The sequence below is a fragment of the Rattus norvegicus genome, chromosome 8 (assembly GCF_021556685.1).
Source record: "Rattus norvegicus strain SHRSP/BbbUtx chromosome 8, alternate assembly SHRSP_T2T, whole genome shotgun sequence".
Classification (NCBI taxonomy): Eukaryota; Metazoa; Chordata; class Mammalia; order Rodentia; family Muridae; genus Rattus; species Rattus norvegicus.
In genome coordinates this window covers 104,250,714-104,276,676 of record NC_141541.1, presented here as the reverse complement: position 1 = coordinate 104,276,676, position 25,963 = coordinate 104,250,714, and the positions used below count along the sequence as shown (strand labels likewise).

The 25,963-nt window shown below is 36.7% G+C and overlaps 1 protein-coding gene and 1 pseudogene across 2 annotated transcripts in view; one reads left to right on the top strand and one right to left on the bottom strand.

Moving 5' to 3' along the window:
* The window catches only part of Atr (ATR checkpoint kinase), a 97,449-nt gene that overhangs the window by 40,440 nt on the left and 31,046 nt on the right, over positions 1–25,963 (bottom strand). For both annotated transcript variants that reach the window (XR_015626967.1, NM_001427167.1), the window contains 9 exon segments: positions 21,805–22,011; positions 20,487–20,600; positions 13,784–13,899; positions 11,751–11,871; positions 10,364–10,501; positions 9,322–9,514; positions 6,701–6,879; positions 2,463–2,627; positions 1,061–1,152 (listed from right to left, as the gene is read on the bottom strand). Coding sequence is in view for 1 of the 2 variants with exons in the window: in NM_001427167.1 (NP_001414096.1) it covers positions 1,061–1,152; positions 2,463–2,627; positions 6,701–6,879; positions 9,322–9,514; positions 10,364–10,501; positions 11,751–11,871; positions 13,784–13,899; positions 20,487–20,600; positions 21,805–22,011 (1,325 nt within the window). In the remaining variant the exon portion in view is untranslated.
* On the top strand, positions 18,352–18,875 carry Bnip3-ps2 (BCL2 interacting protein 3, pseudogene 2; annotated as a pseudogene).

Genomic DNA, 25,963 nt, shown 5'->3' with positions numbered 1-25,963 from the left:
AAATGGAGGTCCTTATTAATCACAGACTTTAACTTACAGACATTAGATAAACTGCTTTAAAGTATGAAACTACAAACACAATTTGTATTATTCTCTAATTGACTGAGATCCATTCCTTGTGGACCAAATTTGCCTGCCTAGAATAGCTGGGGTTTGGGATATATAACAAAACAGGGATTTTTTGTTTTTGTTTTTGTTTTTTTTTTTTTTTTTTTTGCTTTTAGGGAAAACATTTTCAAGAGCAGAGATAACTTCCTCATTAATCTTTTAATTGGAAGAAATGTTCAATCTTCATCTTTGCCATGAGCAGACTTTTTGTTTTTGGTTGGAGGGATGGTACATTTACTACTGATTTTGAATTATGGATCTTTTAGATAAAGTCAATTTTATAGTAGTATTTCAGAAATTTTCCAGCATAAACAACTGGTGTTAATACTATCGTCAGAACTCTGATGAGTTTTGAAGCTAGGGAACTACTCATATCAATGGCAGGTGAACTCTGAAAAGTTCTTGCCTTAAAGAAACAGCTGATTTGGCTCAGCAGATGGCACACACCTTTGATCCAAAAACTCAGGAGGCAGAGGCAAGTGGATCTCTGAGTTTGAGGTTAGTTATCCTGGTCTGCAGAATGAATTTCAGGATGGCTAAGGCTACAGGGAGAAACTATGTTTTGAAAAATAAAACAAAACAAAGGAACAATCTAATTCAACAATGATTCTAGAATCTCTTAACTGGGAGATGAAAGATTAAAAAGTAGGGAAAGGGCTAGCAAGAATGCTTAATAGAGAGAGAGATTGCTATGTAAGCCTGACAGCTGAGGCTTACATAGGGTGGAGAGAAGTGACTCCACAGAACTGTCCTCTGACCTCCACATATGCATGCTTCTCCCATCAAACCCTGCCCTATAATAATTCTGGTGCTATCTCCAACATCATAAAAGTATATGATAAACAAAGCATAAAGTTTTGTTACATTAGTGAGTATAAAATCATGCAATTCGTAAATCAAAAAGTTCCTATCCAGAATAATAAAAGAAAACTATTCTTTAATAAAGCATTACCTATTAGCATGCACTCCATTGACCTGGGTGATTACAGTGGACAGCTGACCAAGACCTAACATGGACTTCACGACACCATGATAATGAATGATCTAGAAATTAAAAGAAAACATTTAAGATAATTTAACTTCAAATATAACTGAGGAAATAAGAATATCTTAATTTCCTATATTCCTGCTTGTACCTCTCCTAGTTTAGCAACTATCTGGCTTGGCTATGTAGCAGCACAGTGTTGTAACATACTGAAACAGAAAAAAATAATTTTGGTTGAATTTATTATATTTTTCCATATGTGTTCCAATTTTTGGTTCAGATCAAATAGAGAACACAAAAGTACTCAATATTTTTAATATTTTGCTTAAGATTATATATCATAAGTCAACAGATATAACATTATTAATATAGATGTAGGGTTCTAATGCTATCATGGCTAATTTAATATCAACTTGATGGGATCTAGAACCACTCAGGAGACAATGCTTCTAAGGTACTTGTTCTGCTCATTTTCTTTACCTAATATAATTCAAGAACCCCTCAGCGAATAGTCCTACCCACGGTCAAGACAGGTCTACCCATTAACTGAAGCAAGCAAAATAATTCCCCACAGACATGCCTATAAGCTCATATCCAAAAAGATTCTACATTCTGTCAAGATGATAATTAACACAATTAAACATCATGTGTTTAATTAAATTGAACATGAGAAGATAGTTTGTGGGAGGCCAGACTGAGGTACATGACACCATGCCTCTCCGTGCTCTAAATAAATAAATGAAATAAAAAGAAAATGAGCAAATAAATTATAGCATTACTAAATGTACTTTTCAGTATAAGTATACTCTAATTAATTTGGGAGAGTTATTTTGTCTGTCTGTCTGTCTGTATGTTTGTGTTAGTTGTGTATGGGGATACATGTGTGTTTGTCATGTGTAGACTAGAGGTCAGATTTGGGTATTGTTCTGCAAGAGCTGCATCATCCACCCTCCCCCACCCCCGTTTCAGATCCTTTTCTCATGCCCTGCAGCTCTCCAAGTCTGCTAGGCTGGTTAGCTAGGGAGGCCCAAAAATCTCGGCCTCCCCAGTGCTGGTATTACAAGTGCGTGGCACCATACCTGATATTTTTATGGGAGTTCTGGGAACTGAACTCAGGTCTTCATGCATGGCAATCACTTTATTGACTAAGCTATCTACATAGCCCTAATTTAAGGGATTTCTAAAGTCATAGAAGTTTGGCATTAGAAAGAATTTCCAAAACCATAAAGTACAAGTCTCTAATTTTAATGGTCTGGAAATTAAAATTTAGTGTTAAACATTTTCCAGATACATATGACACTGAGCAATACAGTTTTGAAACCAAGACCGCCATCATTCTTACTTAGCAGCTTTTAATCGGTCATTTTACCTGGTCCGGTTCTAGCTGAATAGCCCTGTCATAACAGGCAGTGGCATCCCTCAGCAAGCCAATACTTTCATGCTCAAGAATCTGTTCCTTCAGTGATGGCTCTGCTTTTCGAATTGCACTTACTCCAGCCACTCCATCTGGTTCATGCATAGCAGCATACAATTTCTTTGTTCATCCATTAAAAAAAAAAAAAAGGAAAAAAACAAAACCCCAATCAAGAGGGAGAAACATAATTTAAAAAAAAAAAAAAGCCAAAACCATATGGAAACAGCATTAGAAAATTTTTTACTGAAAATAAGACAAGTATTTGAGGCAGAATCACAGTAAAATTACAATTTTTGGGCATCCTGTTACCTTGACACTTTTATTCCACTTAAATACAAATTGACATTTGTAACTACTATTGATCCTAAAGACTGCAGAGAACCTCATATCCTGAAATTTTCTTTGAATACAAATGAAAATAGTTTAAAATTCAAGTGACTCATAATTTGGGAATGGGGTATGGGGTACACACCTTAATTCCAGCATTTGTAAAGTAGACGCAAGAACAGTAAGGAATAGGCTACTTATTGAGTTCAAGACCAGCCTGGACCATATGAGACCCTGTCGAAGAAAGCAAGCAAACAAACAAAACCTCTATAATGAATAAACAAGTGAAAAAGAAACTATCCACAAATGACCACCAAGACCAAACCACCATCCTGGCTTATAGGAGCTATTTAGGCTTAAAGATAGTAATCTGGAAAGCAGCTAGCTTCATTAACGACATTCTTCAGAGGCAGAGGAAAGATATTAGAGCTAAAAAATATGCAGAATGGAAGGGAAAGACAGATGCTGGGGTTTCTACCTGAACACACTCGCCAGCACTGGGGCTGCGGAGGATCACACTCATGGGAAGTTTCATGCGGGGCATCACCTCTGGGGCAAGGAAGTGCAGTGTCAGGGGACATCTGAACCCACCAGAGCTGTTTCTAGCACTGTGTCCTGAAGGATGTGAAACTGTAGCTGACTGTGATTATCATGCACATTTCCAATATGGCAGATGCTGAACTTTTGGTGTTCATTTCAACAAAAATCATTATCTACTCATGGTTTGAGCAGAAAAACTGAATAGCTTACAATAGCAAGAGTATTTGCTTATTATTTTGAGAATGGCTGTAAGAGGTAAAGTATGGAACCAGGCAGAAGTGGTAGGATATGTGGATAAATGTGATAGAGAGCTAAGAAAAAGTAGTCAAGAGTAAGCCCACATCTACAGCTGGAGCATGTGGGAAGATGTCTGACCTTGATGGTCACACTTGCTGCCACAACTGTGAATGAACAAATGTTGCCATAATGGGACAGCTCGGCACCAGCACTGGAATTTGGATAACCGAGCAAGCCTGAGTGTTGGGAATTGCTAGAGATCTTTATAATTAAAACTTGTAAAAGTAAAATGAAGTTAAAAATAGACTAGGAAAAAATAGCACTTAAGTTCTCTGTTTGTTGCAAATAAGACAGACCCATTACAAGGATATACATGATCACTACTTTAGCTTCTTCACAGAAGTAGAAAGGAGAAATGGAGACTGGGGAATTATTTACACATACACATTTACACTATAAAAAATGAATAAGCCATACTGACTGACGTTAGTGCATATTATTGAATGCTTAGAATTTAATAAATGCTCTTTAACACATGCACATATAAACCAATAAAGAGATTTTTAGAAGTAATGACACTACTAGTATTATGATTACAGATTTTGGGTATATTATATACAAATATCATGTTGCATATGTATAACATTTTGTGTACAATCTATGACTCAAAAAGTATTTTGGGGGGACGGGTAGGGGTTATGCACTGGTAAGAAAAAACCAGTGAAAACAGAATTCTGGGGAAGAAAATATTCCTGAAGCCATGAAAGAAAAGCAAATGTCTCCTGGATTAAAAAACAAAAGAAAACTTCTAAGTGTGTTTTGAGACAGGGTCGTATAGACCCCAAACTAGCCTTGAAGACTTTGAACTTGTATTGGGTTTACCGCTATACACCACCAAATCTGGCTGAAATCAAGTCTTGATGAGAAAATAAAGGTCTGTCAAATGATACTGCAAGTTTAAGAAATAAGGACTGAGCTTGGTAACACTGAGGCCACTGATCTTTTTAGCAAGAACAGTGCTGAGACAAATGGGTATGGTGCGATACTGCTATAATCTCTGAATTTGGAGGTGGAGGAAAGAGGATCAGGAATTCAAGGTCATTCTTGGCCACTTTATGAGTTAAGAGGTCAGTTTGGGCAAGGTTGTTTGCATGAAACCCTGTCTTAAAAGCCCAAACAAACAAGCTAACAACAACAAGAGTTAAAAGTAAAGAGAGAAAAAGAAATCTTGGGGTTTTTTTTATTTGGTTGGTTTGGGTTTTGGAGACAAGATTTTTCTGTGGTTGTCCTGGAACGCAATTTGTAAACCAGGCAGGCCTTGAACTTACAGAACTACATCTGCCTCTGCCTCCCAAATGTGGGGATTAAAAGATATCTACCACCATGCCTGGTGAGAAGTCTTATTAGAATAGGCAGAGGGAATAGGAGTCAAAGACGATACTTCAGGGTTAGAAAGAAAGTTCTGTTTAAAGCTGGTTATTAAGAAGAAAAAAAAAAGAAAGAAAGGAGACATGTTAGAGAATGTAAGATCAGGGAGTTATTGAAGAATCAAGATTTAATTCAAAATTATTTAAAAATTAAGTAGACCATATCTATAGACTCCACAACACTCTGAGTCAGTAAGGGAAATGAATAATACTAAAGTAAGTACGTTTTGAAGGAGTAAAACTTTAAAAATAAGAACATAGTGTGGGGCAGAATCTGACAGGGAGCCTTCCATAAAGGAGCCTTTATTAAGAGATTAAGAGGATCTGCTGCAGGTTTGGCTTCTGCTTTCGAAATGAACAGGCAGGACCACGAGTTAAGACTGAAGTAGAAATGGTAAAATGAAGGGAAGGTATAAAATACTCATCTTGAAGAGAGGGAAAGTGGTTTTATTAGAGAAATAGAGAACTGAAGACGCTGTTGAAGTGCTACATAATATTATAGATTTTTAAGATCAAGAACTTAAAACTGAAACCAGCTATTAAAATTCTGTATATTTTCTCCAGCAACTTTCAGCTGTACACACACAGACACACACACACACACACACACACACACACACACACACACACACGCACGCACACAGGAAGACAGATGAGCAAGTGACACAAAGTTGGAATTTTTTTATCTCAAGAAAAACAGGGAACAAAACATGTTTGTGAACTCACTTTAACAATGAATATAGATACAAGAAGGAACAAAGACAGGAAAGGGGCTAAAATTTATCCCAAAATTATAACTTTTCTAGGTGGGTTTTTTTCTTCAGTCTCCTGAATACTTAGATTGTAGGTGTAAACCATCATGCCATGCCTGGAGCATCTGCGTTCTTTGTTGATTTGTGGTACTGGAATCAACCACACGTAAGACCTTGTACATACCAGACTAGTGTTTATCCCTGAGCTGCACACTCAGCCTGGTTCCCAGTTCTGCCACACTTTACTGTCAGAGTGACAAAGTCTGCCAATTTGAATCATATTGATTCCTGTCTTAGCCTCACATACTTTCTCTTTTGTTTCTCACTCAGCATCATCTGATTTTATAAACCTTTGTTTCTTCAGCATTCTTACATCTCCTGATTCACTCATCCCAAGCTGAGGCTAAGCTTCTCACAAGGACAACAGTAATGCCTTGAATTATAGCCCTTTATCCTCTTCCTCCACAACTGCTACAGGCATTTAGCAAAGCATCACCATATTGGCTCAGTATACACCTTCTAGGGTTCTCTGTGATATAAGCTTCCCTTTATCATCTCTCAATGCCATTCTAAAACTGTCACTGCACTGTTGTATACAAGATGCTCCTTCCCCACTCCATGGAGATGCCTCTAATAATTATCATCATCATGATAGTTATCAGACATCATGGCCATGAACTTACTCATTTCCCTACTCTCATTTTAAGGACAACTGCCCCTTATTCAGGACAAATGCATCAATACACTTAGGTATCTTATTAAATTCATTTCAGTCTCTTCCCACTGTCAGTAAGCCTCTTAAGTATTACAAATACTTAGTACCTAGGAGTGTCTGGAATAGTCAATAAAAAGAATAATGTCACCATAAATGACCACCAATGTTATTAAGTTAACTATATTAATTTCAAACCTGTAGAAATCCAAGATGCTTTTGAATATTTTGCTTCTTTTCTGTAATAAATGACTCAAAGTGCATTACGGCTCGTGTGTATGCTTTGGAACGAAAGGAGGCTACAGCCAGAGTATCCTGAGGTATGAGGTCTAGAAAACGAGTTACACTCTGATAGTCTTCAAAATTCACACTTGATACTGGATTTGAGAAAAAGAAAAAAAAAAGAGTAGTTAAAGACTGATAAGATAAAAATTTAAATGATGAATTATCTAACTTTAATTTTTTTCATTAAATAATACAAATGTATTAGTGGCTAGTATCTGGTCTTAATGAAAAGCAAGATGTCTGCTCTGTGAACACTAGTCAACTCATTGAACCTGACTCTCATCTGTTAAACAGAAATTGTGATATTTGTTTTGCCTTCCTTAAAAATTACTGTAAGGAGTAAATGCAAAACTATAATTAATTTCAGGTCTACATCTACGCCCAGAGCTAACCCTGTGCCACAGTTCTCTGTACCCAGATCCTGCTGGGAGAGAGCTGGTCTCCCCGGAGTGCTGACACCCAGGCTTACCGGAGGGTCAAGCCACTGTCAGAGACAGGAAGACCAGTAAACACCAGAGATGACCAGATGGCAAGAGGCAAAAACAAAAACCTAAACCCTAAGCAACAGAAACCAAGGGTACTTGGCATCATCAGAATCCAGCTCTCCCACCACAGCAAGTCCAGGATACTGGATATCCAAACACACTGGAAAAGCAAGATTCTGATTTAAAATCACAACTCATGATGATGTTAGAGGACTTTAAGAAGGACATAAATAACTTCCTTAAAAAAATTATAGGACAACATAGGTAAACTCGTAGAAGCCCATAAAGAGGAAACACAAAAATCCCGTAAAGAATTACAGGAAAACACAAAACTATAAATGTTAAAAAAAAAAGTGAAGATGAGATAATAGAAATACATTTTCTTTCTACTGATGACTATGAAATACTCATAAGGTACAATTATTTAGTAAGGGAAGTGCAGAATTATGGAATAGGACTTCTCTATATTTTAAAGGTTAGAAGTTGTTTTGTTTTGTTTTTTGTTTTTTTGTTTTTTTGCCTCCACAGTGCAGAAGACTGAGTCTTGGCCCTTATCCATGCTAGGCAAAGTCCTATGAGCTATTTTTATTCCTGCCTCCAAGTGTTAGTCTTAAAAGACAGAATTTAATTGCAGAGTTAATGAAAGTAATAGCCAAGATAGTAAGGTTGCTTTTAACAGTAAGATTTTTACAAACAGAACTAGGCTATTACAATCAAATGGTTAATCGCTACTTAATCACACTCCATAGGAAACATTCCTACAAACAGGTAATTATTTGCAAACACAGAACATTTATAACCTATTGTGTTTATCAGGCTTATGCATTAAAAAGCAGGAGTGGTTCATAAACTGACAATTTTATAAGTGGAAGTCTCTTTAGGAATATCAGATTGACAATTTTTAAAATTAGTCTCAAAACCTAGAAAGAAAAATGTGATAACCATGAGTATAGCTGAGAGATAAACAGCAGGAATAGGGTTGTAACCATTTGTGTACTGCAAGAACAATAAAAAAGTAGTTCAAAACCCCAAAGAATGTTCATGATTATGTGATCAATATAATTCTTGTCAACAAATGATTATAACACAGGGGCAACTCTAAGAGATTCTTTAATCTTATCAGTGAAACTATAATTCCACAAAAACAAGATTACCGAACAGTTGTTCTAATGCTGTTGTCACACAGCCATGTGCTCAGGTGCTGGGAAATAGCCCAGGGTATTGGAACCCAGGAAAATAAACGAAATAAAAATCTTCTTTAACACTTAAAATGTAAAGACACACACAAACACGGAGACACTGGAGCAAATGAGTTAACAGTGAGGAGTGGCACAATTTTAGTATCACTCTATCATCTACTTCCTAGCTCACAACTAACACCTATTATATATCATCTCATTAAACACTCACCAAAATCTGAGAGCCCCCACCTCATCTAAAGAAAAGTTAGGTATATACCGTGTTCATGGATATAAGAGTAAGAACTTAAAACTGAAGTTTCTTGGATTTTGTTTTTACTTTTACATTAGTGGAGGCAAAAACTCTGGTATTTATGTCTCCAACACACTAGATAAGCATTCTACCTCTAGCTCCACTCTAACCCTAGAGTGTGGTCCTATACATTAACTGTCTTTTCTCAGTGAAAAGTATGTATTATTACCAATTTAAAAAATGCATACGGGCTAGAGGGGTCACTCAGTAATAGAATGCTTGCATACCATGTATAAGGACTTGTGTTCCATTCCAGTGGTGCAAAAACAAACTAATACATAATGCCAGACTTTTTAAAACTAATGCTTAGCTGGCATGACAGAGCACACCATTAATCCTAAGCACTTTGAGGCAGACAAAACAGATTTCTGAGTTTGAGACCAGCCTGGTCTGTATATGGAAAGCAAGCTGGACCAGTTGGGGCTACATACTGAGACAGTGTCTTATAAGCAAACAAACAAAAAAGAAAATAACTAACGCTTAAATTTAGAATTAACACATGGATGAGTTGACTGGTGGATAGCACAAGGAAATATTCACACATTTAGTTGACCTTACCTCCTTTTGGTTTGTTTTGTGCAAGTTTCTCAGCATTCAATGCCTGAAATTTGTGCCTTGCCCATTGGGTGAGATGGTCAAGCATAGAGAACACAGTCTGTGTACTCAACTGGCACAGATCCGATGCACTGTCCTGGGTACTGATGGCATGCTGATCATCATGCTTAAGTACTGCCATAATTTCTGCATAAACCTAAATAATTCAGTCATAGTTAATGGTGTATCTACAGTATATCATTCTATTAATATGAAAGACTAAACATGCTAGCAGAAATTAAGAGAAACAACACATTGACAATAACCTTTCTTATCTATAGCTAAATCAATGAGTAAGAAAAATTGGTAAGAATAACTAAAAACTCCAGACAGACGATGGTTTAGTGGTTAAAAGTGCTTGCTGCTCTTCAGAGGATGGCAGTTCAGAAGACATATGTGAGATAGCTCAAGACTGACTATAACTCCAGCTCCAGGAACTCTGATACTCATTTCTGGTCTCTCTGGGAACCTGCAAATATCATGTGACACCCACCCACACATAAATAAAGTTTTAAGAACAGTAATTAAAATTAATTTCAGAGTAAATAAGTAATTGAACTGATAATAATACATTTTTTGTATTAAACATTTTTTAAGGCTAGAAGACAAGATTTGTGTTTAAGACAGATGTCATGTACTACAGGTTGGACTTAAATTGGCTATGTAGCTGAGGGCGACTTCTAGCTCCTGATGCTCCTGCCACTCTGCCTCTCAAGTGCTAGTCTTTATTATTTGTGTATGTGTGGGAAAGCAAGTGTGGGTGTTCCATGGTGTGCATGTGAAGGTCAGGGGACAACTTTCAAGGAAGCCTGGTTCTCTCTTTCTAATGGGAATCAGGATATTGAACTCAGGTCATCAGTCTTGTGTGGCAAGCATTCTGTCCATTGAGCCATCTTGCTAAACTATCTACTCTGTAGCTTCTAATACTAATAAGTTAGGGAAATTAAGTTTTACATGTTCAGAACTCATGTCAAATGTCCGGAAACCAAGTAAGTTAAACTCTCACCTCTTGCTGATCTTCTTGACTACAACCCAACAAGACATATACTAGGATATGTGGAAGGAGATAGATGGTGACTTTGAAATCATGCTTCATCATTATACTACAGCAGGTGAAGATTTTACTGGCAAGATTATCCCGGACCTATAAACTCAAATGGTTTAAGAAAGATGAGTAATTTTACATTTTATTCTATTGATTGAATGTTAAAATGTACCTCGTGAGATAATTCATGACTGAGTAGGCACTCTCCACTGAGAGAAAGATGTACACTCAACAAGGGGAACTTCAGGTCATCCCTCTAACTGATCCCAAATGCCAGAAGTACTGAGATCCTAGTGGCAATGCAGAGCTAGCTGCTAGCGACATTAGCACGCACGGCCTCTCCTGTTGCACCTCTTTTTCAATGTCTCATGTTTGTTATAGATTAACTTCCTGACTGTATCTTATTTAGCTATTATTAAGTATAGTGTGCTAACTCTATGATCTAATATTTCAACTTACTATGATTATTGAAATGTTAAACTTTAAAGGCTTTTTAAAACTTGAATATTAAATTTTGACTTAAAACAAAAGATGGTTTACTTGAAACAATCTCAAATAAAATTAGAAAATATTAAATTTTGGCAAAAATATTTGGAGCTACAAATAGTTAATAATATTCAACATTCCATACATATTTTGTGTGTTCATAAAAAGGTGAAAGAAAATGCTTTAAAATTGCCATTTAATACGTTATTTTGAAATACTAACAAATATGTAAATTTAAAGGAAAAGTTGTAAATTTTAATTATCCCTTAAGCATTTTCTTAGAATGCAGAGCATATTTTTGTTAGTTAGACCAACAGAAATTTTCTATTAATCTTTTTTTTTTTTTACACTCCAGATTTTATTCCCCTCCCGGTACACTCTCCAACTGTTCCACATCCCATACCTCTTCCTGCCCTCCCTTTATTTTTTATGAAATTTCATTTAAAAATCTCTTTATTTTGGATACAAGTACAGATGATTTTTCTTCTTCCAAAAGTATCACTAAATGGTAAGATATCTGGTTTACATTAAAATATGAATGCATAAAAATAAAAAATATTACCTTTTAATTTGTTCAGCCTGTAAATTCTCTTAAGTGATTTTATTTTGCAATATAAAATGTAGGTATAATGAATGCTTTACAGTAAATTAATTCTATAATTTATTTGATAAGAGAATTGCCTTTTTACCTAATAACTGTACTTACTAAATTTTTAATTAAACAGTTAAAAAATTGTTATTATTGGTAAACATTTTCTATCATATCATTATTTTTGGAATATGTGCTATACATTCAGGTATATATTCCAGATTCTTCCAGAACTTCTGTTCAGTTAATAAATTCTGAACTACGTTCTCTTACCTTTGTTATAAGATAACCTGCCCAAGATGATGACCATTCTGCAAAGTTATTACCTAGTTTACTTAAGTAAATTGGCTTCGTTACTCCAGACCAATCTGTTGACTTCTGGGAACTCTTATATCTGTAATTTTGAAAATTTATATATTGAAAATATATGTGTAGAAATATTGTAAAGGAAGCATAAGATGTTATATGCACCTCTTCATTGACAGCAGGTACTCTGATATGTTTGCTGAGTTCTGGTCAAAGACAGTACTTTTCTACTACTATCTATCTTGAGGGTGGAGCATGGCGCAGGTCATTACATCCTCCTCAGGTACACCTTAGCCTCTGAGTCTGTCTCCCTCAGATCCTCCCAACCTCCAGTCAGTCAAGCTGCTCAGTTACATTATCCTCTACTACTCCTCAGTTTGGGCATCCACTAAATCTACTTATTATCACATTAATTGGCAATTTCAGTACATGGATACATTCTTTCTGTCTTAAGTTTTATAATCGCGACTGACTTCAATGTTTGGCTGGACTGCTTCTGAAGAATTTTCCCCTTCAATAAGCCAAGGGATCCTCAAGCTATCTGTACCATGTCTACTGCCACTTTTGCCCAGTAATCTCGTCTCCTGGACTTCTGACTTCACACAGGATAAAAATAAGCCATCATGCTTCTCTTATAATCTAACCTGTAAACACAGTTGGTGTCTTTAGCTTTCCTTATTAAAATGAGAGAAATTAGTTCAATATGACTCTCCCTTGTGTCCTCAGCATTACATTTTTGTTAAACATGTTCAAACAGCTCTTATCTCACAACTACATAGCTGTAGAATTTTCTGAAAGGCATAGATTCTAATTGATAATTATAACAGTTGCTCTATACTAAAGGTCTCCAGCAAAAATCAAAACAAAACAAAACAACAACAAAAAAAAATTTACTATATTCTATATTTTAGAAAACAAGAAATCCCCAAATCTCAAATATAACACTAAAATAGGAGTAAAACTTTTGTGTGAAAACATTTTTATGTGACAAAAATGCTTAAGTGAATTTAAAGAATTCATGAATATGAACTACAAGTCGCGTTCTGCCTAGCCACATCCTCAAGTTTTCTGCACAATTACTTTTGTGGCAACTCTGAACTGCACTAGATTTAACTGTTCTAACATAACTCTTCCAAATAAAGGTGTAGCTTACAGCTGAGCTGCAATCCAGGTTAGAGACTGCATATAAAAAGCTCAGGGATACCCCACCCGGAAGTCCCTTTACTCTCCGTTACAAATGTGTCATACCATGGGCTAATGTAATGGCTCAGCAGGTAAAGGTACTTGCTGCCAAGTTAGATGACTTGAGTTTGCTCCCAAAAGGGTCAACTCCCATAAGTTGTCTTCTGACTTCCATGTGTGCCATAGCATGTGCGTACACGTACACACACACACACACACACACACACACACACACACACACACACACACACACGCTCACATAAAAATAAATAATGTAAAAAATGTTAAATAAGAAAGTATCACATACAAATTCTCATTACTGTCCTAAGGTCACTCTTGTACTACTTAAAACTTGGCAGAAATGTGGGCTTCTATGCTTTGTGTGTGCCTATGAGTGTGTGCTCTGGTGCAAATATATGTATATATATGTGGAGGCCAGTGGACAACCCCGGGTGCCTTCTCAGTTGCCGTCTTTCCTTCCTTCCTTCTTTCTTTCCTTCCTTCCTTCCTTCACCCCTCTTCCTCCTCTTCCTCCTCTCTTTTTTTTTTTTAAATTGAGACAGTGTCTACAGCTTGCCAAATTCCATTTGGCCAGGCTGGCTGACCTAGGGGTTTCAGGTACATGTGAGAGGTTTGACTTATTACATGGGTTCAGGGATCTGAACTCCAATCTTCAAGCTTACCAGCAGGCACTTCATTGATAGAGGACCCCAACCTCAAAAATACTTTTGATGCTAAAAACTCTATGAAGGTAATATTAAATTTACAAAATTAGAAAAAATATTATAGCAATAGTTTAAATGAATTGAAAGACCTACCTAGTATTAAGATGAGGTTCTAATATTTCTCGGACGTGCTCAGGGAATCTCTTCCACAACTGGTGGCCTGGGCCATTGCTCTGCATCTCTCTACAGTCATAAATAGAAAGCAACTCCTACAAACACAAATGTTACACTGTAAGTCCACAGTGGACAGATAAGTGAAACTCCTACAAACACATATGTTACACTGTAAGTCCACAGTGGACAGACAGTGAAACTCCTACAAACACATATGTTACACTGTAAGTCCACAGTGGACAGATAAGTGAAACTCCTACAAACACACATGTTACACTGTAAGTCCACAGTGAACAGATAAGTGAAACTCCTACAAACACATATGTTATACTGTAAGTCCACAGTGGACAGATAAGTGAAACTCCTACAACACATATGTTACATTGTAAGTCCACAGTGGACAGATAAGTGAAATTCCTACAAACACACATGTTATACTGTAAGTCCACAGTGAAACAGATAAGTGAAACTCCTACAAACACATATGTTATACTGTAAGTCCACAGTGAGATAGATAAGTGAAACTCCTACAAACACATATGTTATACTGTAAGTCCACAGTGAAACAGATAGATGAAACTTTTAAGTTCCAAACCTCTTTTTCTTTCTTTCTTTTTTTTTTTTTTTCTTTTTTTCGGAGCTGGGGACCGAACCCAGGGCCTTGCGCTTGCTAGGCAAGCACTCTACCACTGAGATAAATCCCCAACCCCGATTCCAAACTTCTTTAGGACATGTATTTCAATGATCCAAACCATTAAGTACCATACTTGAGGTCACAAAGCTATGGCAACATTTGATTATGAACCTTTAATTTCAGCACTTGGGCAGGAGAGGTAGGTGGATCTCTGAGTTCGAGGCTAGCATGGTCTATAGGTAGTTCCAGGACAGTTATACAGAGAAATACTATCTCATTCCCCACCCACCCCCCACACCCCCACACAAAAAAGAAAAAAAGAACTATTTTGAGACAAAAAGAACTTTTTATAGTCACAAAATTACAGTCCTTAGAATGTTTCTTTTGGTGCTAAGGATTGATTTTATACACATATACTAAATATGCACTCTGAAACTAAGATTCACTCAGGCCATGGCCCTGAGAATCTGATTTCTTTGTGGAGTTATAATAAAAGTAGCTAAAAGTCCGAAAGAGTACATAAACTTAAGGCAACTTAATTTCTAGATATAAAGTACTAAGGTTAAAAACCTCCCCCCCGGGGGCTGGGGATTTAGCTCAGTGGTAGAGCGCTTACCTAGGAAGCGCAAGGCCCTGGGTTCGGTCCCCAGCTCCGGAAAAAAAAAAAACAAAAACAAAAACAAAACCTCCCCCCCAAATGATGTAAATGTTAAAGACCAGTTCATAGCTAGGTGTGGTAGAACACACCTAAAACCCCTGCATTAGGGTCAGTGAGACACAGGATCTCCACAAGTTCCTGGATTGAGTCTGTGAACTACACAGGAATTCCAAGCCAGCCTTGTCTACATCATGAGGTACTATCTTGAAACTAACAATTAAAAAATCCCAAACCACTATTCTTATGAAACTCAGAGACTGAATGATTCTGTTATCGATCCTGTAAAGAACAAACCAAACCAAACACAGTTGGGCAAGGCAATACATGCCTGTAAGCACAGCACTTAGGAAGCTGGAATAGGATTTAGAATTTGAGGCAAGAATGCCATGACATACATAATTAGAGCCTGTGAGAAGCTGAGACGGAAAGGAGAGATAGAAAAGGGCGGGGGGTGGAGGAAAAGGACAGAGATTTTGATTTTTTTTTTTAAGATTTATTTATTTACTTAATGTATATAAGCACACTGTAGCTGTCTTCAGACACACCCAACCCCATTACAGATGGTTGTGAGCCACCATGTGGTTGCTGGGAATTGAACTCAGGACCTCTGGAAGAGCAGTCGGTGCTCTTAACCGCTGAGCCATCTCTCCAGCCCGATTTTGATGTTTTTAAGACACAAATTCTTTGTCACTAATTATCTGTAATAACTTTTATTTTTCTGATTCAATTGTTATCTCTGAGGTTTACTGCCTCAGTCTGCTAACCTAGGCCTGGGCTTCTAGCCTCCATACAATCTTATCTAGGCCTAGAATGTTTTCAGCCTCTTGAGACTTACTGCTGAATAAGCTCACCCTTTCAAGTTCTTTCTGAACTCTGACTGGCTGGTCAACTCAGCTGTTCTGGCTCTAACTCCTATCCCAGCTGACTGATTCAGTCTGGTTTCCTTGAGCTTCTGACTGAATTGCTCTGCTTGGCCTCATACTAACTTTGGCAATTTGTTTTAATCTTCTGGCTCCTTCCTGTTCTCTGGCTTACTCTGTCTTCACCTGTATCCGATTTGCTCTCTCCCTCTCTGTAACCTGTCTCTGTACCACTACCCCAGCAAAACTGTCTTCTTCCTTTTAGTTAGAGCCCCAGAACCCACATGGTAGAAGGAGATACTGGTTCTCTCAATTTCTTTGACCTCCAAACATGCACACACATGAGTGTGTACACACACACAAATACCTATAAAAATGTGAGAAAAAAATAAAAGAAGGCCTTTTCTAGTAGCAGGATGTATTAGATCAGTGATTCTCCTTTGATTTCAGGTCATTTACCTACACAGTTAAAAACATCAGTATGGGGCTGGGTGTGGTGGTGCACAACTTTAATCTCACCACTTGAGAGGCAGAGATAGGCACATCTTTATGAGTTTGAGGCTAGCATAGTCTACATAGTGAGTTACCAGCCAGCCAGAACTCTCTAGTGAGTTCCATATCTCAAACAAACAAACAAACAAACAAACGATAAACCAATAATAATATGCTTAAAGTTACAGATCTTGTCTCAAATTTCAGAGAAACCAGAAGTTAGAAGACCTCTCAAATTCCTATTGCTAGGATCTACGTTAGCCTGACAATACCAATAAATACCTATAAAAATGCTCATTACTTGTGCTCATATGACCTGCTCTTTTTATTGTTATTACAATGAATTAATGATTCTATATGCATATGTGCTTTGTCTGCATGTATAGCTGTACACCACATGCATGTATTTATGGAGGCCAGAGAAAGGCACTGGATATCCTGGAACTGGAACTAGAAAGAGTTGAGAGCTGTCATCTGGGTGCTGAGAATCAAACTCAAGTCCTCTGAACTCATGTGCTTTTAAGCTGGACCATCAGCCCCAATGGATTACTCTTAAGGGATTTTGTTGTTCTTTTATGGCAGGGTTATATATATCTTAGAACGACCTCAAATACACTGTATTAGGATAACATTGAATTTGTTATCATCTTCCTTTACGTCCTCAGTACTAGGATCATAGATAACTAGCTAGCATGCAAGGTCTGTTGAAGATCTACTTCAGGCTTTATGATAGTAGGCAAGCACTCTGCCAACAGAACTACATCTTCATCCTGCCCTTATTTTTAACATTTCTACACCTGCACCTCACCCCATGTCTTTACTGCTTACAGTATTCTATCAGGACTGAGGGTATAGCTCATGGTAGACTGTATACTTAGCATTCATATCCCACAACAAAAACCAAAACACGCCACCAACTTCCTTCTACACTGTCACTGTCTCCTTTCTGATGACCTGTCTGTTTCTCAAAAGCTGGGTTTTTGCATTTTTTTTTCTTTTCCTATCTATTCCTTGTTTGAAACTATCCTGTCAAGGTCAACAACTGCCTTCCTTTTCTCTGTACTCGGTGGGCAGTTTTCAATTCTTAGATTATTACAGGTGTAATCAGCATTTAGTTCAGATCACAAAGATAAGCCCTCTCCACATTTCGATCTGCTAGAACTCCTGTCACTGGCAGGTCTCTGTTTTGTCAGCTTGTGTAACTTCTCATCCCAGGACCAAAGGCTGGAATACCCTATTTCCTTTTCTCATATAGTCTTGATAACTTGGCCTCAAATACCTTAGCTAAAGCAACCCCCCAATACATTCTGAGAACAGACCTAATTATCTAACAAAACAACCAATACCAAGGGGTGGGGGTAATAAATTTACAAAACCAAAAAAACTAACTTAAAATTCTTACAAAAGCCAGGGCAAAGTTGGTTTTTTTTTGTTTTTTTTGTTTTGTTTTGTTTTTGTTGTTGTTGTTGGATATATGTTCTCTGAATCTTTTTAAATTTTTATTTTATTTATTTTTTGAGAAAGGATCTCACTAGGTATCCCTGGCTGCCCTGGAACTCTTCAGGTAATTCAGACTTATCTTGAACTCATAGAGATCTGCCTGCCTTTGACTCCTGGGTACTGGGATTAAAAGTATTTATTTTTATTTAAAATTTAAACTTTGTGAGATAGCTTCACTATGTAAACTAGGCTGCCCTGCAATTGGCCAGTCACAGATTTGATGATCCTCCTCCTGTTTCCATCTCTCCAATGCTCAAATTAATGGTGTGCACCACCATTTCTGGCTCCCAAGTCATAAGTCATGTTTTATAAAGGCAGCTGAGTGGCGCAGGCTGCCCGGCTACCTCTGTGACCACCTCCCAGGCCTGTTGCAGTTGGGCTCCAGCTCCTTTGCTGACCCACCATGTTGCAGAGCGAGCCACCATGGGTAGATCTGTTCTTCAACAGTGGGAATGGGAGCAGCGTTCCAGCCTTGGTCTCTATTTATAATGGTGACATGGAAAAAATACTGCTGGATGCACAGCATGAGTCTGGACGAAGCAGCTCCAAGAGCTCTCACTGTGACAGCCCACCTCTCTCACAGACACCACAAGACATCAACAGAGCTGAAACAGACACCCACAGCTTTGGAGAGAAAAACAGCACTCTGTCTGAGGAAGATTATATTGAGAGAAGAGAAATTGAAAGTATCTTGAAGAAAAACTCTGGATATGGGATTGGTTAAGTCAGCCAAAAAATATTCCCAAGGAGTTCTTTTTTAAACACCGAAGTGTGCAACTACTCTCAGCATAAGAAACACAAGTCTTATAAAGAAAGGGGGCATTTTCTCAGCAGACTTCTGAAGTTTTTCCTTTCATCTTTGTTACTGTCTCATCTGCTGGCCATTGGCTTGGAAGATGTCTGACAACTTCCACTAAGACCTTTTGATAAGATTTGAATCTGACTTCTGTTCACACAGTGAGGATTCATGTCTGAGCTGTGACAGCTAATTGAAGAGCTAGTATGATCCATGTGTTTATTTGTTCTATAAATGTGGTGTTCCTGATCTAGTGAGACAGAATAGACTCTTTTTTTTCTATTCTTTTTTTTTTTGGAGCTGGGGACCAAACCCAGGGCCTTGCGCTTGCCTACCACTGAGCCAAATCCCCAACCCCAGAATAGACTCTTAACATGACGTACAATTATACCTATGGAATCAATTAATAAGCATGCCACACTGATGCCTATTGTAGCATTATTAGTAAATTCTTTGAATATTAGATATCAATAGTATAAATAATTTTAATATTATAGCAATGGTGTATTAAAAAAATGATTTGTAACTGTAAGCCAGTTAAGATACTTTACACTTCAAAAGAATGAGTAAGGGTTATTACAATCATTAAAGTGTTTTCCCCAAAGGAATTCTTGGCCTTATAATCCTATTACATAGTAGAAAATTAAAGGGTGTGGGTTATCTGTAAAGGTCTCTTACTTTGTGAATTAAGTAGCAAGTAGAAGCTAAGGTTACCCACAAATCCCACTTTGCAGCACCTCTTCTTCTTGCCTGCAGGATGAAGATTCCAGTCTTGCTGTCCACCATTACCTTGGGTGGTCAGGTTTATTGCAGGCTTAGCGCTCTGCTGGATTAAATTCCAGGGTTTGTACTAAAGTTTCATTGCTTTTAAAATCAGCTGTATTGTAAGCAAATCTGTCTACTTTAAAAGACTGAAAATGAAAAAAAAATCTTTGCTAAATCCTTTGGAGAATACTGGATTTGCATATGCATTAATCAGTGTCCACAGCTTCTGTTAAATCAGGCTTCCTCCCAGTCTTCTCTTTTCTATAGCATGGCTTTAAAGACTGCCTCTTTGACATGCTGTATATATTCTGTTGTATTTGTTTCATCATACCACACTTAACTCAGGTGTGCTAAAAGTAACATTTTTAACAGTCAGAAAGAAAGAAAGAAAGAAAGAAAGAAAGAAAGAAAGAAAGAAAGAAAGAAAGAAAGAAAGAAAGAAAGGCAGGGAGGCAGGCAGGCAGTGTAACAACCTAGATGTTTCAAGCAAACTTCTTAAATACATTCATATTGAGTATTCTTGAGTCATTGCAAAGAATGAACTAGATATATGTTTCTGACACAGAAAATTATTCAAGATAAACCATTAGACACAAGAAAATCAAATTGAAGATTATAAATAATATTTTGCATTATTTAACAGAAAGGATATTTTTGTTTGTATATATATTAAGCATTTTCAAGTATTTTTAGCATGTTAAATACTTTTAAAAAGAGAATATATAATTTAAAAAATTTATTTTTAGGTTTACACAATGTGATAGGTTACACTATGGCATTTTCATATTTATGTGTCATATTTTGTTTTTATTCATTGAAGAAAATATACTGTTCTCTAAAATATTTATTTTGAATCTGTATTCTTAGATGATAAAGGTGATATAGTTAAGATTTTTACAAGCATGGCATTTATAGCTTTCTTACAAGCATTTCATAGTATAAAGTCAGTAATTGCTATTACACGTGAGCATGCTTACCTGAATGGCATAAGCAGCTGAATCTTGTGCTCGGCTGTTATCGGCATACGCAAGGTAAGCTCTTGTTAGCTCCATCAGCAATCCATAGGCAAAGCTTAAATCTTCTACTCCAGTCTTAATATAAGCAAGAAAAGAATTTAATTCAATAACTGACATACGAATTTTCTTGGTGTCACTGTGCCACCCACAATGAGTGTAGAAATAGCAAAGGAGGGTGAAGCTCAAACTAAGCTGCTATCATGGCTAAAGTATCATCCAAAGCTAAGAAGTCAAACACTGTATCTTCTTAGCATGTTATGAAACTGTATCAAAATCATTCAACTTTTGAATAGTTAGGCCAGTTTGTATTTAATAGGCAGAAAGGAAACTGCAGGGATGACAAGATGGCTCAGTGGGTCAAGGTGCTTGCTTGCTTGACCTACAAAATTGTTCTCTGACCTCCACTTGTGTGCAGTGGCGCGCGCGCGCGCACACACACACACACACACACACACACACACACACACACACAAATGATAATAAAATTTAAAAAGCAAACTGTATTCATAGCAGTTCCTAAACTACTCTGTAAAGCCTAAGAGTTGCTTTACAGAAGGTAGTTAGTTACTCCATGGTAATTTCAACATTCTTTCCACTCAGATTCACCAGGGACACAACAAACATCTCATTTTTGATTGTTGCTGTATCTCAGCAGAAGAGACTTGCCTAGTAGCAAGGCCCTGAATTCAATCCCTAGCACTGAAAACAAACAAACCCACACATACACACAAGCAAGCAAGCAAAAAGAACAAATTGATTGTTAACATGGATTTTCCTAAAATATATACATTACTAGAATATCCTAAGAAACTAGTTTTCTATGGAAACACTACCAATTATTTTCAAGTGTTAATCTTTAGATAACTAATTAGGCCTTAACTATTATCATAATTAGATTACACATTAGATTGGCATTTGACTAGACTTCCATGACAGTATTTAGTTAGTAATAAAAGCTATTTAAAATGTCGGACTGTACAAATGGAACATATAAAACTCAATTCAGGGAGAAAGACTGCTCAGCAGTTAAGAGTACTGGGTGCTCTTGCTGAGGACCTGGGCTCACTATCCAGTACCCACATGAAAACGCAAAACTGTCTTCAATTTCAGGGGATCCAATGGCCTCTTCTGGCTTCTGTGGACACAAAGCAGGCACGTGGCACACAGATATATATTTAGGTAAAACCTCATACACAAGAAAAAAATAAAACAAAACAAAAACAACAACAGAAAAGATAACTTAGACAAAGAAACATCACTCAAAATTACCATTACTTACCACAAATGTAAAATCTTTTCCCTGAGTTTCTGTTGTTGAGAAATCTAATCGTCCTGGGTCTATTGCTCCCAGTTCTCCTAAACATTCCCCACAGAGCAAGCGAGCTTGAGAGTTTGCATCTTGGCAGCCTTTCAAAATTACTGTCACAAGCTGGGAGATAACAGGCTCCACTGTTTCACTATCAGTTGCATATTTTATCAGTTTTTCCTTAAATAAAAGTAGAAAGTTTATATAGAACTCTTACAGCATGTTTTCCTAAACTAGAGAGCTTAAATTCCTATATCTTCAATCTTTGAAATTAGTTTTTGATGACTTTGTAGAATATACCACACAGTATGTTTTGAACAATGTGCTCTTAACTACTAAGACACCTCTCTTGCCCAAGAATTATTTTTTAGATAGTATAACTTAGTGCTCATTTCTGTTAAGCCTATATGTATTTTGCCAGCTTTAAATGGTATATAACGATACACATATTTTTACTTCTACATATTCTTTTACATATTTTACTCGCTCATATAAAAAGTGCTGTTTATTTGTTGGAATATGTAACATTCATAGAGATTCTTTTCTTGTCCAAATATTATTTCATCTTAGATTTATAATTATATCAGATAAATATATAAATAGTGTTATTTTTTTTTTTTTTACAAAGTCTGCTCTGTCATGTAGACTAAATAAAACCCATCCTCAAATGAATGTGTTAGAAAGGGCTAACTTGTAAAAATGGTATTTCTTCAGTTCTTGTGTATTTAAAGCTGTGTTCTTAACCATGAGCCTCTAATAAGCCCAGAGATTTTGTTTCTTTTTTTCTTTTTTCTTTTTGGAGGGGGGACAGAGAGGGGCAGGGGGAGGTCTGTAAGCCCCTGTATCAATTTAGCTTCCTTGACCTTGCCATTGGATTTTAAAGGGATGGGGTGTTGGAGAGATGGATCAACAGTTAAAGTGTACCTGCTGATCTGACAGAGGACCTGGGTTCAGTTCCCAGTCCTCACATGGTGGCTTACAAACATTTATAACCCCAGTTTCAGTTCTGACCTATGCAGGCACCAGGCATGTATACATACAAAACAAAAAAATTTATGTATATGTGTATATTATATATATATGTGTGTGTATTATACATTATATAAAATATGTATATATAAGTCTATGTATAAAAATAAGTCTAAAAAATTAAACAAATTTTCTTTTTTGTTTGAAAGTTTGATTTTTCTACATTACTAAACTCTATGACTTATTTGAGTTGACTACTTGGTATTTTCTTTGTATAAAATGGAGTATTTCAATATTTGTAATAGATAATTTGTTTCCAGAAAGCTACCTTGAATTAGCTTCAAATATCAATTCTGTTAAATTACTCTGGTATCTTCAAAAGATACTAATTATTTTTAATGTTTTATCAATGACATTTTTTTTAGTCAAGAGTAGTCCATAATTTGTTCATTGTTTTCTTTTTTTTTTTAAATGTCTTTTTTAAATTTGAATTTTACTTTTATTTATTTGTTACTTATATGAGTACACTGTAGCTGTCTTCAGACACACCAGAAGAGGGCATTGGATTCCATTACAGAGGGTGGTAAGCCACCATGTGGTTGCTGGGAATTGAACTCAGGACCTCTGGAAGAGCAGACAGTGCTCTTAACCGCTGAGCCATCTCTCCAGCCCCATTGTTTTCAATTGATTGCCTGTTCAGTCACCTGTGGTTCATATCTTCTTGATTATGTCCTTTAATCTCACTTATTCAACTTTATTTTTCTAAAGTGCACTTGTCTGAGTATGTGTGTGTTTACAATGTGAGTGACTGCATGTAAAGTGCCAGAAGATGGCATTGGATAGTTTTTTTCCATCACTTTCTACCTGTTCCTTTGAGGCAAGGTCTTCTTGTACCTGGGGCTCATGTTTTCTAGGCGAGGCTGAAAACTGACAAACCTCCAAGTCAGAGCTGGGATTATAGACATAGAATCCATAACCTGTTATGTTGGTGTTGGGATCTGAACTCTGATCTTCACAACTGACAGCAAGTACTATTAACCAGACAGTCATCTGTCTAGCACTTTCTGATTAAAATTTAAATTCTCCTTCATTTTTTTCTGAACTTACAAATACTTGAAATGCTTAACTTAGGTTATAATGATAAATCTAGGGTGGTTTTTTTTTTTTTTTTTTTTTTTTTTACTTTTTTGGTGTTTAAGAAAGAATTGTCACAAACTGACTTTTTTTCTTTGAGACAAGTTCTCACCTTAGGCTGGTCTTAGGCAATTGTTCCTATCTCAGCCAGCTTTTCAAGTGCTGGGATTCCTTTTTTACTTTATTTTGTAGTCTTACCCTTGGCTGACCTGGAACTTTTAACGTAGACCAGGCTGGCCTTGAACTAACAGAGATTCACCTTTTTCTACCTCCTCAATGCTGGGATTAAAGACATGCATCACCACATGTAGCTTTCTTATAGGTAATTTTTCTACTCATATTGTGAACCCTCCATATAGGCTCTAACAGTAAGCACTTTGTAATGGCTTTAAGATTTTCATTCATTTATACATACATCCATACATCCATACATACATACCTATGCCAGCATAGCAAAGTTATTTGTTTAAAAATAAAACAGCATTTTATTTATTTATTTATTTATTGGTTATCAGAGGTAGGATTTAATAAATTTATTTCTACAAGACCTTTAGGCCTTCCTTCCCCTTGTCTCTTTTCTTTTGTTTATAAAAGGGTCTCTAAAGCATGCTTTCTCCTCTGTCCTAGTCCTCTACTCCTCCCAGAGACCATGACTGTTGGAGACCTAAGCATCTTAATACTTTGCAGTATCCTTTATGCAGAAAGTACCTGGAAGGCATCTCCAGTGTTGTTATACTGGGAATGAAGCCATCCTTCTCTTTAAACAGATTGTTCAGATTCTGCAGACCTCAGGACCCTGTCCTCTAATGATATTTAAGGTGTGGATTAGGCTTAGATTTTATGTGCTTTCCATGTTACAACTTTTTGTTTGTAGGGTTTCTCTGTATAGCCTTGACTGTTCTGGAGCTCACGCTGTAGGCCAGGCTAGCCTCTGCCTCTTGAGAGCTGGGATTAAAGGTATACACCACCACCGCCCAACTTCTGTTGCTGAAGAAACTGAGCTGCTTCAGGCACTCATCTTTATTCCAGGACAATCTAGAAGTCTCTAGCATTTTATTTTCAATGAATTCGTTTCTGCTTTGAAATAATTAGTAAACATGACTTTTAAATAAAATTCTGAATTCCCATCAAAATTAATTTGTGCTTCTTACTTTCTTGTCTATCTTGAATTTGCCCAAAAGGATTCTTTTAATAGGAGTAGCAACAGAGGGAAGTCTGAGAGAAAGGAACAAAGGGAAGGATGGGAGAAAGGAACAGAGGGAAGGTTTGTGGCTAGTTTAGGCTACTCAAAATCAAATAAACAAACATTAAAAAAGTTAGCTTATTCCAATTATAAAGTAATAAAATTACTAAACTTTTTATTACAGATATCAATGGGGTAGTTACACTAGAAGAATCACATAAATTACTAATATACTAACATCTAAACCCCAACTTGTAATAAAGTCATCATGGCTGGGAGATGCCTCAGTGAATTAAGATTGTTTATTGTGCAAGCATGAGGACCTGAGTTCAAACATCTACTACTTACTTTAAAAAGTGGGAAATGATTGTACATGGCTGGAAACCCAGAGTTGGGAGGCAGAGGCAGGAGGCTACCAGAAGCAATGTAGACAGCCAATCTAGCCTACACAGTGAGCTTTCAGTTTAATGAGAGACTATCTGAAAAGCAGAGTGATAGAGTAAGACATCTGCACATATGAGGATGTTATGCCACATAATAAAAATAATTTTTAAAGGTTCAAAGAAGATGCAGGAAGATGTCTGCACACATGAGAATGCACAACATATTTATGGCACATAAATAAAAATAATTCTTAAAAATGCAAAGAAGATGCAGTAGACTAAAGTACAACTATAAAATCAGGACCTTTGAGACTGAAACTGAAGGGCATCTATCACAGATTGCTGATTTTTTCAGTCAGATCTGATAATCTATGTAAAATAAAAATGTATAAGCAATGAAGACTAAATCTTTTGAGTTCTCAAGCAAAAATGCCAATCGATCATCAATAGGTTTTATCTATCT